Consider the following 14,006-nt stretch of genomic DNA (forward strand, 5'->3'; position numbering starts at 1 on the left):
CCGGGGAGAGAGACATGGATCACAGTGCTCAGCTGCAGACACAGCAGAGAGGTGACAAGACGCGACTCATCATGACTGACAGGCATCAAGGCCACTCAGCGTTACCTTACTGACCCGCCCCCAGATATTTCATTCACAAAAACAGGGCCTGTGGCAAGTCTTCTTTTTTTCTTCCTCTTCCTTCATGGGCCCCCTGACGACGTCATTGAAACACTTAACAAGAGATGATGGGTAAACATGCGTGATTAAAAAGGTGTAATGAAAAATATGCTATGATGATAGAGTATTTTTCATTCATTACACGAGCGAGGGTGCCGGCCGGGCCGGGATGCGAACCAGCGTCCCATGATGCAAAAAGCAACATGAACAGGAGCTTTTAACCACTGTACTATCGTCACAGTTTTACTGTCTCCTCAGTATTTATACTATATAACATATCCCGCTGCCTGGGTAGCTGGCTATTGGCTAATATGGCGAAAGTAGAGCCGCTATTGTTCTACTTTATGTTGATGTAGCTATTGTAATGAAAAGCACAGGCGCTCGTGTATTAATTAACTGATATTTTATTCCAAAAGTCGTCATAAAATAAAGGGAACCACCACATTTAACAGCCTGGAGGACGGAAGTAGATAAACCCGGTAGAAAGAGTGCCTGTACGTATGCGACGCTCCTTGAAGTACAACGAACGCACCTGCAAAGAAGCGGGTATAATCTGATTGGTCAACAGTAGCCGGCCCTCTATTGGTTGACAGTGTTGTAACACAAGAAAAATCCGTGAGCAGAGGAGAGATCCGAGGGCAGAACTTGACCCGTGAGCAGGTGTGTGTTCTGAGCGCGTGCACTTAGATCTGAGCGCGCAGAGGGCACATTTGAATGCGAGCGACATTTTTGTGTGCAAGAAGGAGAAATGTGAACACAGGCATGTGATTTTTTACTTTAAGCAGACATTTTGAAAGAAAGCAGAAGAAATTTAAATGCAAGCACAAAATGTGAGCATGAGGAGAACAAATCTGAGCACGCGAAGGAGCTGTGTCACTGAAAAGGAATGAAATCATGCTCTCAAACGGAAAATCTATGCTCTTGATTAATGCCATGATTCTACTTCCATACAATTAGAACATTTTATTATTTAGAGGTTACTGCATAAAGTGCACTTGTGAATATGATTTATGTGGGTATAAAGTCCTGTTTTGTGATTTTGTTTTCTTATGGCCTTTGATAAAATTATAAGACATGCTTATCATCAGACTGCATATAAAAGTAAGAAACTGTAAATTGACATTTAAAAGCAAAAGGACTCACTTGGTGAATGTCACTGCTTTTGTAGGTGAGATTCTGTTATTCTAAAGTTCACCTGCACTAAATTAAAACCCATACACTTCAAGTTTTTAACAATATGACAAGTGCATTTAAAGATAGCCAAGGATGAAGCTTTTAAATTAAGCTTCATTTAGGTAAATGATGATGGAGACAAGCAAATATGGCTTTAAGCATATCTTAACTGAGGATAATCATATTTTAACCATGAGAGATGAGCAGATACTCACGGGTTGTAAGGCTAATAGAAGTTCATTCAGAGGATTGGTGAGGTTGGTGCCAAAGACTATGAACCCAGAGCTGATGCCAGCAGAGTGGAGAGCTTTATCCAAACTGAAACACAAAGAAAATACTTCAATATATGTGTATATCTCCTTGAAAATAAAACAATTAATAGAAATAACTACACAGTCCATTTCTTGTTGCGCTGTCCGTCTTGATGACAAATATTTGTAAGCTTTATTGTTTTAAAAATCATGTTGTTACAGGACATATCATGACTTACTTTGAAATGAACAGGGCGACAGTGAACAGCAGTGCAACCAGGATGAAGAAAATGCCCAGCAATATCTGAAAAAAACAACAACAATGCCTTAAAACACATACCAAACCATAATATGCACCTACAACCAAAGGCAGGATCAGCTCTTATAGTGAACCCCATGCCTGAAGCCTATATAAAGGAATATAAATGTTTTCAAATGCTTCCACTGGGTCAGAAAATATAACCTTTCTGCCATTTTGACAAGGACAGACCATATGGCTTGGCCAGCCTCAGTTTGGCACTGTTGCCTAAGGTGACAGGGGGGAGCAATGGCACAGCCCAGACAGAGGGGGAGGTTGTAACTAGGGAGCCAAAAGGTGGGTGGCAGCCAAAAAGGCAATAAACCTTATCATTGTCCGCCTTCAAGAGGGCGTTAGCTAACATCTCTTTTACCAGCCGTTGTGATGAAAAATCATGTCAACACGTGATGTTCGAGCAATATATAGCACCATTTAAAACAACAACATCATAAACACGGTGATATTTGGCCCCTAACTGACCCAGTTACCATGCTCATCACGTCTCAGGATGCTAGGACCTTTGACATTTCAATGTTAATGGCTTGATACAAACAATTATGAAGTACCCTATTTATAAAAACACAATTATTCAACCAAATTAGCTTTGAAACAACATTCTTCATTTTTTTTTCTCAATGATTGCAGTAAAAGCATCAATTACAATCAAGAAACTGATAATCACCACACTTTTTGACATTATTGTTTGACAACTTGATATGTTAGACGGCCAGATGGAGGAAAAACACAGTCATTCAAAAGTACTGATTAAACTGCCATTATCTCTTAATCCAACCAAGCTAAAGTCAAAAGCAGATATTTCTCTAAAAATGAAATACTGCACTCAAGGTTTAAAAAAGTTAAAAAAAAAAGTATTTAAATCTTGTAAGATGGGATTTATTTTCAATATCTTAATTGAAAAGGTGGCACTGTTTTTCTAACAAAAAGAATGGCATTGTATTATAATTTACTCTGTTCTGCTCTGAAAACTTTTTTCACCTTTGTTTTATGATCCCATCAAAACATAGTGATTATTTTGTGAGGTCCAAGCACTACAGTATGTGACCAGAGCTGTTCGACATGTTCAATGAGTCATTCTAACTCACCCATGGTTGATATAAAAAAGACAGCATGTGTTTGAGAAACAGTGGCACAACTGCTCTGGAGACATCACAATCATTTGGCTTATCACTCTGCACCAGTGCCTAAGTATACAGTAAATAAATCTCCCAACTCATTACTGTTTAAATTTGAGTCTGGGGACTATCATTAGCAGCAACCCCCATTGGTTAAAGACAAACTGTTACAGGCACTGGTTTAAACTGTTTGTGCATGCCTGCAGTGCAGAAAAATACTGGAAAATGAATGGCAGTGCAGAAGTAAAATGGGAACTATGAGAATAAGGTTGGAACTCCTCCGGTCAGTCAAGATGTAATGTGAAAACAGTGGGACAATTTAAAGGGCCTACCAACACACATCTCCTTGTCTTGGCAACCCTCTCTTCTCTTTAATTGGTATTGAACTGATTTATATTATATGGTACATTAATATTATGTTCATCAAACCATTCAATCATTCCTGCCTGTATAAAAGCATCTGCATTTTTGTGATTTGCTCCACTCATTCATTTTTCACTTCACTTAATCGACCATTAGTTATTTGACTGCTGTGCTGTCAGGTACAACAGACAATAAGGACATGTCAAGCATGCATGCTATTATGTGCACTATGCACTAACTGTAGTTGTGGGCAATATGACAAATGAATTGGAAGGTGTGGAGATTTTTGCAGTGAAACATTTAATTGCATTTTGTCCAGGTCCATTAGTCTTATTCCTGTTCAACAGCTAAAGCAAGAAGTGTGTGAGTAGAAAAATCACCCAGTTGAATGCACAGACTAAAACTAGCTTTTTTTCCACACCTGCTAATGTGGCAGGTCTCTTAATATTTCCACTGACCGCTCATTATTCCGTCAATCACCTCTGAAATATAGGCAGAAGGGTTAGCATTGTAAAACTGAGTCAGTGTGGAATGTGTAATATATCATGAAACATTAATCCCCACTACTTTTAACTTTCGTTTTTAAAGTATTGTTTCGTGATATTCAAATAAGCTTTCCTGGTGGCAGGTGACCTCAAATTTTTACCTGCCACAGCCAACATTTAACCTGTATCTGGCAGGCGGCAGGTGTAGATATCACTTGCTGGTTGTCTTTCAGGTGTAAAGAGGTAGCATACAAATATATGACTCCACAAATATGTTGCCAGAGAATGATAATATGCCTTTGAAGTAGAATTTACATCTTAGAGACAGTCAGCTACTGCGTGACAAGAAAATGAGCAAGGGTGAATTATTTTGTACTGTGATAGGTTTCAGGAAAATTTTGGAAAAAACTACTTTCCCCACCCACCACTATCACATTGACCCAGAATAATTACAGATGATGATTCTGTTATTCTAATATTGGTCATGACAGCCTCTGGGCTTTGTGCAATTCAAATTAGGTATTTTTTTGGAAAATAAAAATTGCAATGCTGTTCATATGCCAAACCTACTACAAAGATGCTAATGATCACAGCTGCTGCTCCCCGGTAACTGAGTGGTTTGGTTTGAGTAGGATGCAGAAAGTAGTTAGGATGAGTGGGAATAGGCAACCTTGAGGGATTTTGGTTGTGATGAACATTTTTTTATAGGAACTTTGTGAAGTTGTTGTTGTTTTCAACTTGACCCAAGTACATACTTTGCTTTCGACAATCCAGATGATTTAAGCTGCACAAACTATTGTATGAAACTGTGTAGTTCATAACTGAACAATTGATCAGTTATATCAGAATATAATTAGATGTTGTTATTCTGTCCTTGTGCTTTAGTGAAGGTATCCATTGAGGATCCGGGCAACAGTCTCCAGATGTTTGTCTGGAATGGGCCAGTTATAGTGTAATACTATTTTACTATTTTAATGAGGTAAAATACAAACTTTTTTTCTTTCATAACTGAATAAACAAGCTGTTCTCAGAGGAAAATAATGTCCTGAAAACACTGTTCGAAGCTAGAGAAGTGGCAGGGTCCGGCAAATATAAACAAAGTAAAACAGTATGAAATCGTGTTGTCCTTTAAGGTCAGATTGTTTATTCAGTTAAGTTTAATTCAGTCATGAAAACAAAGAGATTGTTTATTCAGTTTGTTTAGGCATACAATTCAGTATATGAAATCTCTCTAAAAGATACAACTACATAGGGTACCTTTAAGTCTTAAACAATTTGTGGTATAACCCCTTTTCTTTCCTTAGGGCGAATTTGAATATGGGAACAAGAATATTGAAAATGCATAGACGAGGTCCAGGTGCTGGGTGCCCAACCCCAAAAAAAAGTAAAATCAAAGAGAAGTTTGTGGTTGCTTTGGTGAGTCCCTGGGGCACCATGAGATCCTGCTTGAGAAATGTGAGTCTCCCTGAGAGACTTCAGAGTAAATTAGGTGAAGAGACTACCCGTGGGAATCGTGTAAATATGCTGTTGTGTGAAGTAGAACTAAAAGTAAATCTAGAGCAGTCCAGATTAGAACTTGAGCACAAAGAAACAATTGGGGGGCCAAAGAAGCTGAAGAAAATGAGCAAAAGCAGCATACTTCGCCAAATAAGAATTTTTAAATTACAAAACTATTAAGTGAAAATACATCAAATTAGCTGTGGTATATTGTGGAGCCCTAACCAGCACTACTTGGAAACCAATTAAAACAAGGCCTGAATACATGAAGCTAAATAATGTTGTTTGTGAGATCACAACGAATACACAGACATTAAAAGGATTTGTGTTTGTATACAATACAGTCCATATTAAGACACTAGAGCCAATTCCATTATCACATGACTCACCTTGATAGGCCTGAGAGCAGAGCCCACTTTAGTGCAGCAGTTCCTTTCAGCAATTTCCAGGTGTCTCCCCCTGCGCTGGAGGACCTGCAGTTTGCTCTCTAGCTCCTGCAGGTTGTGTCTGTCCCTCGAGGAAAGGGGACGTCCATCATTGCACTGGCGAGAGGACAAACAGCCATATAAATAAACAACCTATGCATGTATGTTCACTCTTACATAACATCGATGGAATTTTTATGAGGGTATTTAAAGTAGACAGCATGCATAACTGATAATTGAAGTTTTTAACCTACCCTGAGATTCCCAAAATATTCATTAAGAAAAACAGATTTGCATTTGAAAATATATTTAACATTCTCTTTGGATATAGTTATTATGTCAGCAGGGGATTTTTGAAGCATTAAACATTGCGGTCTAATGATTTGGGTATAATTTAGCTGCCAGTTATAATTAGCGCTATTACAAATTATGTTATAAAAGTTGCCATTTCTCTACCTTCAGTCGCTGAATAAATTATTCAGGGTTAAGTATTCTGGCTATTGCCATTCACCTATTAAAGCAAACTGTTTTGTGGGTGTTCTGTGTTGCACTTTAGATCCTACTGTATGTAATCTTTCATACAGCCATACCTGGTTTTCAATTACTATATCTATGCAGGGGGACAGAGGAGGAATGAGGAATGCTCATTCCTTCATGTTGACACTGGCAACTAACAGCAACTAACAGACATGTCTACTTTGTTTGCTTGTTTGTGCTGCTTGCGTTCAAGTGGTTCATCAAAAAGGACAATGCTAACCATACATAATTGCATGCTAGGAGCCCGGCAGAAAGATAAGGAAGAAAGGCTGGGCAGCAGGAGGCTAAGCATGTGTACCTTTCAAAGAATGTGTGATTAAACAGAAGACTGTATTAAAATGTGTAAAAAGAAAACAGTCAAATATTTTAAATTGATAGCACTGTTGTTGATGTCATGATCTACATCCTCTAGGTCATGTTCTATGAAGTTATTCCATGACATGGATATGATTTGCACTATGTCTTTATGTCACCTAAAGTGCTAGTGCTTTGTGTCATTTGGTGAGACTAACCTTGGATTTCAGCTTTTCTATCTGATGCTCAACATCATCAATGTCCTCTGTGTTCTCCAGGCGTTCGTACACCACACTGCGGGTGCCTTTTATCAGATTCAAAGGCAGCACAGACATACCGTATGCCTGAAAGACAGTGCAAACCCACCATTATAATCACACATTATTGTCATAGAGGGATGGCACATATGGCACGTGCATCCACCCACACATACCCACGGCTGCCTGATGACAGACCCATCACTATGTGGAACCTGCCAACAGTCAAATGAGGGTAAGTAAACACACACACAGCAAATCATATAGTCCCTGGCCTCCCGGGCTATGTCATTTTTGATAGAGGAAAGAATATTAAAATGGTGGAATCTATAATTGTGCTGAGGTTTATTGGTGAACTTGCTGCAACCATTTTGTGTGGATATCACTGCCTTATATCACTCTGATGCAATTTACAGCTTAACAGTGCCCCCATGTGACAGCACCATCCTCTATCCAGGATTTGGTGAAATTTTTATGGGCAGAATTTTAGGGAGGAAAATCTGGGTTAGAGGAGTGGGCATCGAGGGTCCATCAATATTGAATGACATGAATTTAAATGAATCAACATCAGCTTTTCTTCTCTATTAAGCGGCACATACAATGTATAAATAATTTACAATGATAGCCATTCACAATGAAGGAGATACACATACATATAGTGACAGCATAGCAAGGCAGAGAGAGAATATGTGCAACAAGTTCAAAAGCTGTTTTCAGCTAATAGTGGGCTTCAACCTCCTGAAGGGATGCTTGAACTTTAATTAAAAATGATGGAAATCTCTAATACCAGGAAATAGACTAATCAATACAAATGAAAATTACAGCAACAGCCCAATGCTTTCTTGTTCTCCCTGTACCGTCTCACTCTAAGCAACTTGGAGGAGTGCCGTTTTATGGGTTCATAATAAAACAAAGGGGCCCTCTGTGCGAAGACACTTTCAGCCCTGTCAAAAGATGCTGCCCTCTTTCTTCTATTTTTCAAGTGGAGAAACGTCAGAGCCTATATTTTTCTCAACCAACTTTTACTAGTTTCTGAGTGTTAGGTAGCGGTAAGAGAGTCGCATGGGATACTAAGTCAGGCTAGACTATTATTAGTCTCTGCTGTGGATCTCTGCTGTGGATCTCTGCTATGGGCGAATGTCGCCTCCTGCAATGAATCATGGAGCTCTTAAGGCCGGAGCATGTCCCGAATATCAAACACACTCATAAAAGGAAAACCTGTCCCGGATCCCAAGAGAAACATTTCCCTTCCCTTCAAATGTGCAACTACATGGGAGAAATATAAAAGGAGGGAAAAAACACAGGTGTCCCTCTGCTGGAGCACACATTTATAGTTCACACATTATCATGCTTGCTCATTAAAGTTATTTTAAAACCCAGTGTGGTCAATGATAACCAGAAATAGCTTGGAGCAGGGTGGATGGGAGTGTATGCGTGTTTGTGGCTTGTGTGTGTGTGTGTGTGTGTGTGTGTGTGTGTGTGTGTGTGTGTGTGTGTGTGTGTGTGTGTGTGTGTGAGTGAGTGATTTGATGGGGGAGTTACTGGCTGAAATCATTCAGAGAGTCATGTGACTGCTGAGTGGGAAGAGGGAGAACTAAGTGGACATGGGTCTCCTACACAAGCCTCCTCTTTGTTGCTCTTTCTACTTGGGATGATGGAGCCAGAAGGGAGGAGGCAAAGGAGGTCCCCCTCTACATTCTCCATACCTTTTGACAAAGAGGTCAATCCAGTATAATGCAGCTAATTGGAAGGACTCAGTCTACTAGGTGGCTTATGTGAAATGACCAGGCTCATGCATTCAAAGATATTAAAATTAGCACATACACATTTCATAATTCTATTTGATTAATAGGACAATTCGGCTGGTTGGAGCATTAAGAAAGAAAAGCTCCAAAAACGTAATGCAGGACAGCCTTGTTAATGCGTATGTGTGTCTGCTAGAAATGAGATGCTGATTACAGGTCATAAAGATCGTGAAATCAAACTTTCTCCAGTAAGAAATCCCTTATAAAGCTATTATTTATTTCTTCATTTTCTTTAAATACGTGCCTCCTATGTTTTCATTTAAGCCAAAACTTTCAAAGTCTGTACACAAGTTGGGCCAAATGACAATCACATCAGCTGATTGACAGTTGAAGAGATGATCACTAGTTGTTGCCCCTCCATTTTTAAGGCATTTCTTTCAGGCAGTGGAGCAAAATGCTCTGATGAATAATTTTTTTTTTTTTAAACTTAAATTTTTATTGAAATTTTTCATCTCCACATGTACAGAACAAGGTAGATATATACAGTAGATCCATGAATTACATTCTGCGTGTGGAGCAGTTGGAAAAAAAGAACACAAAAACAAACAAAAAAAAGAAGTACAACAGTCGTGGCTACATGTGTCCATTGTTAAATTACACTGTATACAGATCCAAGATAGAAAATATGAATAAGACAGATTTCAGGTATTCCCAACTGTGTCCCATCGGGTCCACTTCTCCCATTTAGTCACAAAAACATTTTCCTTCATTCTAAGTCTATATGTCATTCTCTCCATGTTATGGACTTCTCTAATGATTTCTAGCCATTCATTCACAGCTGGTGGCTCGGTCTTATACCATCTTCTTGTTATTGTTTTTTTACATGTGACCAGTAATATTTTTATTAAATATCTGTCTTTGACCAGGACATATTGATTCAAGTTCCCAAGGTACATAACACCACATTCTTTAGGTATTTCATAACCCAGGATGTTCTTAATTATATCGTGTGCGTTTTCCCAAAATGGGTTATGTTTCTGACATCCTCAGAAAATGTGTGTATGATTTGCTTCCCTTTCTCCACATAAACGCCAACATGAGTGCTGGGAGCCTGTTTGTTTACTTTTTAATTTGGGAGTGATGAAAAAACGGGTCAGGTTTTTCCACCCGAATTCCCGCCATATTCTCGAATTTGTGAATAATTAAAACATTTGAATCAGTCTGCTGAATTTGTGAATAATTAAAACATTTGAATCAGTCTGCTGTGGTATTTCACAAGTAATTTCCTCCACATAAGTGTTTTGCATTATGAACCAAAATGTAACAGAAAAAATTCCTGGTGCTGTGCCCACTCCAGCACATTTTCTGTATGTTCCTACATTCTCACATCTTAAGAAATGTTCTCTAAATACCAGATGCCCCCAGCGAGCTCTGTCTGGTCACTGTTTTCACACACCAAGGTCAAGTCACATTTTAGAACATCTTGTCTGAAGCATATGATGAATGTGATAAAAAATGAACATAAGCCATACTTCTCAGGATTTTGTTTAGTTCATTTAATCAGTAATCACAGAGACGCTTTACAGTCTATTATGGATTTATTTGGTTCCCGTCGCACAGAAATTGGAACTGAACTCCAAAATATTGCCTGCATGTTGCCATGTTTGTTACAAAAGTGTGAAGTACTGGATAAAAACAAGACAGGAGCAGATGCCGAAACTGGAGGAGCATTTGGGATCACCAAGAATATTGAGGGTCTAGGTGTATGACTGCTTGCTTGTTAAAAAGTTCCTGTTGCCAGAACTAGCACACTGTTTTCTTGCTCCCATGTGGAGCATGAACTCCTCCACAGCAGCCAACCATGATTGTCAACATACATCAGTTTTAGGTTGAGCAACCTACAGACCATCCACAGAGATGAGTGCTCCACTGATTCAATAATTGATTGGAGGTTTGGCATTATGGCCTGGTTTTAAATCTATCGTTCTATCTATCCAGACACCACCTCTTATATACAAGATGCTGGGGTTTTTGGGGGGGTTGTAGTTCATTTTTGTTTGCCTTCAAAGTGTCTTTGTAGTTAGTGTTTTTAAGGTCTTTTCATGTTTAGTTGAGTAATATTAGGTACATTTCAATGGATGTTTTTGGTCTCTTTACCACTTCAAGAAAATGGCTGATCATTTAAGATGGTCAAACTGAAGACAATGCAAAATTTGGTTTGTCAGGTTCTTCACCAATCTTTACATCCAGGAGTAGAAGGGACACCTATTTATTTCTAAAGGGCTTGACTATTATGATAATGGGGGTCAGGAATGACAAAGAAGTGTGATATAGTGGCAACACACTTGTATTTAAATATTTAAGTTTTATTTAAATATATTTAATTATTTAGATTGGTCAAATCACAAAATGGGACACAGTAACAGAGACATAGTTCACGGCTTTGTCAGCCTTTACTAAGCTTCTGCTCAATTTTTGACCTTATAAAAATATTACATATCCATGAGTAGGAGTGTAAATTTATTCCATGTTGTACCAATTAGCCTTGAGAACTTGTTTGTTTTCACAAAGAACATGCCCTCCATGGATCGACCTGTGCTGCATTGTTAATCTGTTCACCAGTAATTGAAGTCAAAAGCAGCAAAAGGCAATGTCCACAGTGACCGTTTTGAAATTATCCTCAGAATGCAGAGTACATTCAATATTTAACAAAAATAGTTAAAATAATTTAGAAAGATTTTTCTTCCTGTTTGCTGTAATCGGAATGCTAAGGCTATAACCCATGGCTTCACAATGAAATGTTAAAAAATGTAAACACTAAAACCATGAACGACAATTAAATATGCTACAGAGCTGCCCTAACCCTAACCATCTCAAAGACTGATAAAAGTGTATTCATCAAATACACACAGTCACTTTAGTTGAATTTGGTATTATAGTACAGACATTAACAGATCGTTTCAAATGTTTTATTAATCTTTGTTTAAAAAATGAGTCAATCTTTCAATGTAATTCTTGAATACAAATATTTTAATATATCTATCTCCTCAAGCATTTCAGGAGCAGAGAAATTCAACAAATGGTGCAAGAACACATTACAGTACAAACAACGACCGGGAAAGAAATAGGGTCAATCGATGCCTGATTTCTTTCAATAGTTTCAGAGCTGTCTAAGTTACCCCTTATGCAACATTGTTGAATTCTTTGGAATCTGGTTTTCCAGTGGTTACTTAAGTTCAACCAGGACAGGTCAACAAATGTTTTCTTGACAGAGACTGAAAACTAACATAAAAGTTTTGAGCTACAAGGTTAGAGCATATTCTTCTCGATTGTCATCTTAGTAGATAGACCCTTTCACATCAAACATTTTGACTTGTCAAAGCAGGAAAATACAAACATTGACAATGGCTCAATGCCTGTTCAAACTCCCTGACACTGCGACATCATATCAGTTTTTGTGAGGATGTGTGTGCCGACTAAAACCCTAAAACCAGCAAATACAGCAACAAGAGTCCCTGGTTTACAGCTTAAGTCAGGATGCTTTGTCAAACCAAGGAGGAGGCCTGCAGAAGTGGTGAGAGAATCTTGTACAACCAGGCCAGGGCCAGAAACACACTGACAAAGGTGATCATAGAAGCTACACTGAAAAGCTGAAAAACAAGTTTTCAGCCAACAACCCTCCATCAGTGTTGAGAGGCCTGCAGGACATCAGAAAAAAATCATCCCCACACACTATGAAGAGCCATCAACTGGCCTAAAGACCTGGATGTGTTTTACCATAGATTTGATAAGCCAACATTCACACCCCTCACCCACAGGCAGGAACACACCTGCCCAACCGTTGGGCGTCTGAAGTGTTTGGGAAGACTCGGACGAGGTCGGGAACAAATATGTTCGGTGTGTTCAGCTGCGTTGGAAGCTTTCGGAGCCGCGCGGACGTTGTCTGCTCCGATTCAGCATGCAAAGTCTCAGAAGGTTGGCTGTCGGCCATCTGAGCCATTGGATTCTCTGATTGGTTGTGTGCTAGCTGTATGACCATTCTGATTGGCGGTGTGCTAGCGAATCAGCACAGTGTGTGGGATGGGCAGAATACAGTGTGCGCTTTGTTTTTCTATGCACTCCGTTCCGTCATTTCCTGTTTTCATGTAGCGCCACCCGCTTATTGCATTGCGCAAGCGCAAAATGTACACGCTACTGTGGAGCTGCAGCACGTCAAAGCGATATGTTCAATGCAACTTTTCTGCCGAACGGGTCAGACAAGAGGCAAAAGAGTTGTCGGATAAAGGCAGTTGGCTGTTGGTTTGAGTCTGGGTGGTGTGTGGGGGCCTTAACTCAGACATCACACAACCAACTGCACCACTGATTTGGCTCTTTCAGAGGTAGATGACCAGGAAGTCACAAAGCCTAGATGGCATGTCATTCTCCTGTCTGAGAGCCTGTGCTGATCAAATGGCCCCTATGCGAAGTCCCCTCCTGCTTTAGATGCTTAACGATCATCGAAAGGAACCCTTTATTTCAAAGCTCAATGACTACAGGCCTGTTGCCTTGATGTCTGTGATCATGAAATCTGGAGCCCGGTTTTGCCCCACCTGATGGACGTCATTGACCCTGTGCTGGACCCCAGCAGTTTGCCTACCACGCAAACAGGTCAGTGGACATTGTAGTAAACATGGGACTACATCCAACATGCTGAGTACCTTGGGGCAAGTCTCTTTTTTGTTAACTTCAGCTTGGCAGTAAACATCATCATTTCAGAAATCCTCCACTGTAAACTCACAGAGCTAACTGTATTAGCCCCAACCTCTCAGTGGATCACAGAAAAGAGGACAAGAAAGGACAGAAAGGAGGCAACAGGTGAGGCTGGGGGCATCACATCCAGCACCCGGACAATCAGGAATAGTATAGGTGTCCCCTAGAGATGTGTGTTGTCCCCACTGCTCTTCTCCCTCTACACCAGGGGTACTCAAATACAAATCTTAAAGGGCCACAAAGACTTTTTTCAATGACTCAAAGGTCCATGTATTGAGGTCGGTCAGGCCACATGCAATAATACTGTAATATTTAAAACAAAATGTACTTTTCATTCTAAAAAACAAAATACAAACTAAAATAAAATGTAATTTCCATTTAAACATAAATTAAAATACATAGTTGAATATTTCCTCTTTTTGTTTGCCTTCAAACATTGTGTCCATCACTTCAGTCACATAGACATAGATGTGATAAGCATCCTGCTTGCAGCTTGATATGACGATTTCAGTGCATTTATTGGTGTTGTGCTTATCTCTGAATTTTGAGGAAATGTCTCTTCAGAATTCCTATGCTTCGTCTCATAATGCTGTTTCAAATTGGAAATCTTCATCACAGCTTCTCTTGGCATATTGTAACG

The 14,006-nt window shown here is 39.4% G+C and overlaps 1 protein-coding gene across 1 annotated transcript in view; it reads right to left on the reverse strand.

Annotated features, from left to right (window-relative positions):
• The window catches only part of lmbrd1 (LMBR1 domain containing 1), a 71,324-nt gene that overhangs the window by 18,966 nt on the left and 38,352 nt on the right, over positions 1 to 14,006 (reverse strand). Inside the window, exons 8-11 of the mRNA XM_030441431.1 lie at positions 6,834 to 6,959; positions 5,749 to 5,901; positions 1,823 to 1,887; positions 1,548 to 1,650 (exon numbers count right to left, since the gene is read on the reverse strand). Coding sequence (XP_030297291.1) covers positions 1,548 to 1,650; positions 1,823 to 1,887; positions 5,749 to 5,901; positions 6,834 to 6,959 — 447 coding nt within the window. The remainder of the gene's footprint in view (positions 1 to 1,547; positions 1,651 to 1,822; positions 1,888 to 5,748; positions 5,902 to 6,833; positions 6,960 to 14,006) is intronic.

Source organism: Sparus aurata, chromosome 15 (genome assembly GCF_900880675.1).
Source record: "Sparus aurata chromosome 15, fSpaAur1.1, whole genome shotgun sequence".
NCBI classification, from domain to species: Eukaryota; Metazoa; Chordata; class Actinopteri; order Spariformes; family Sparidae; genus Sparus; species Sparus aurata.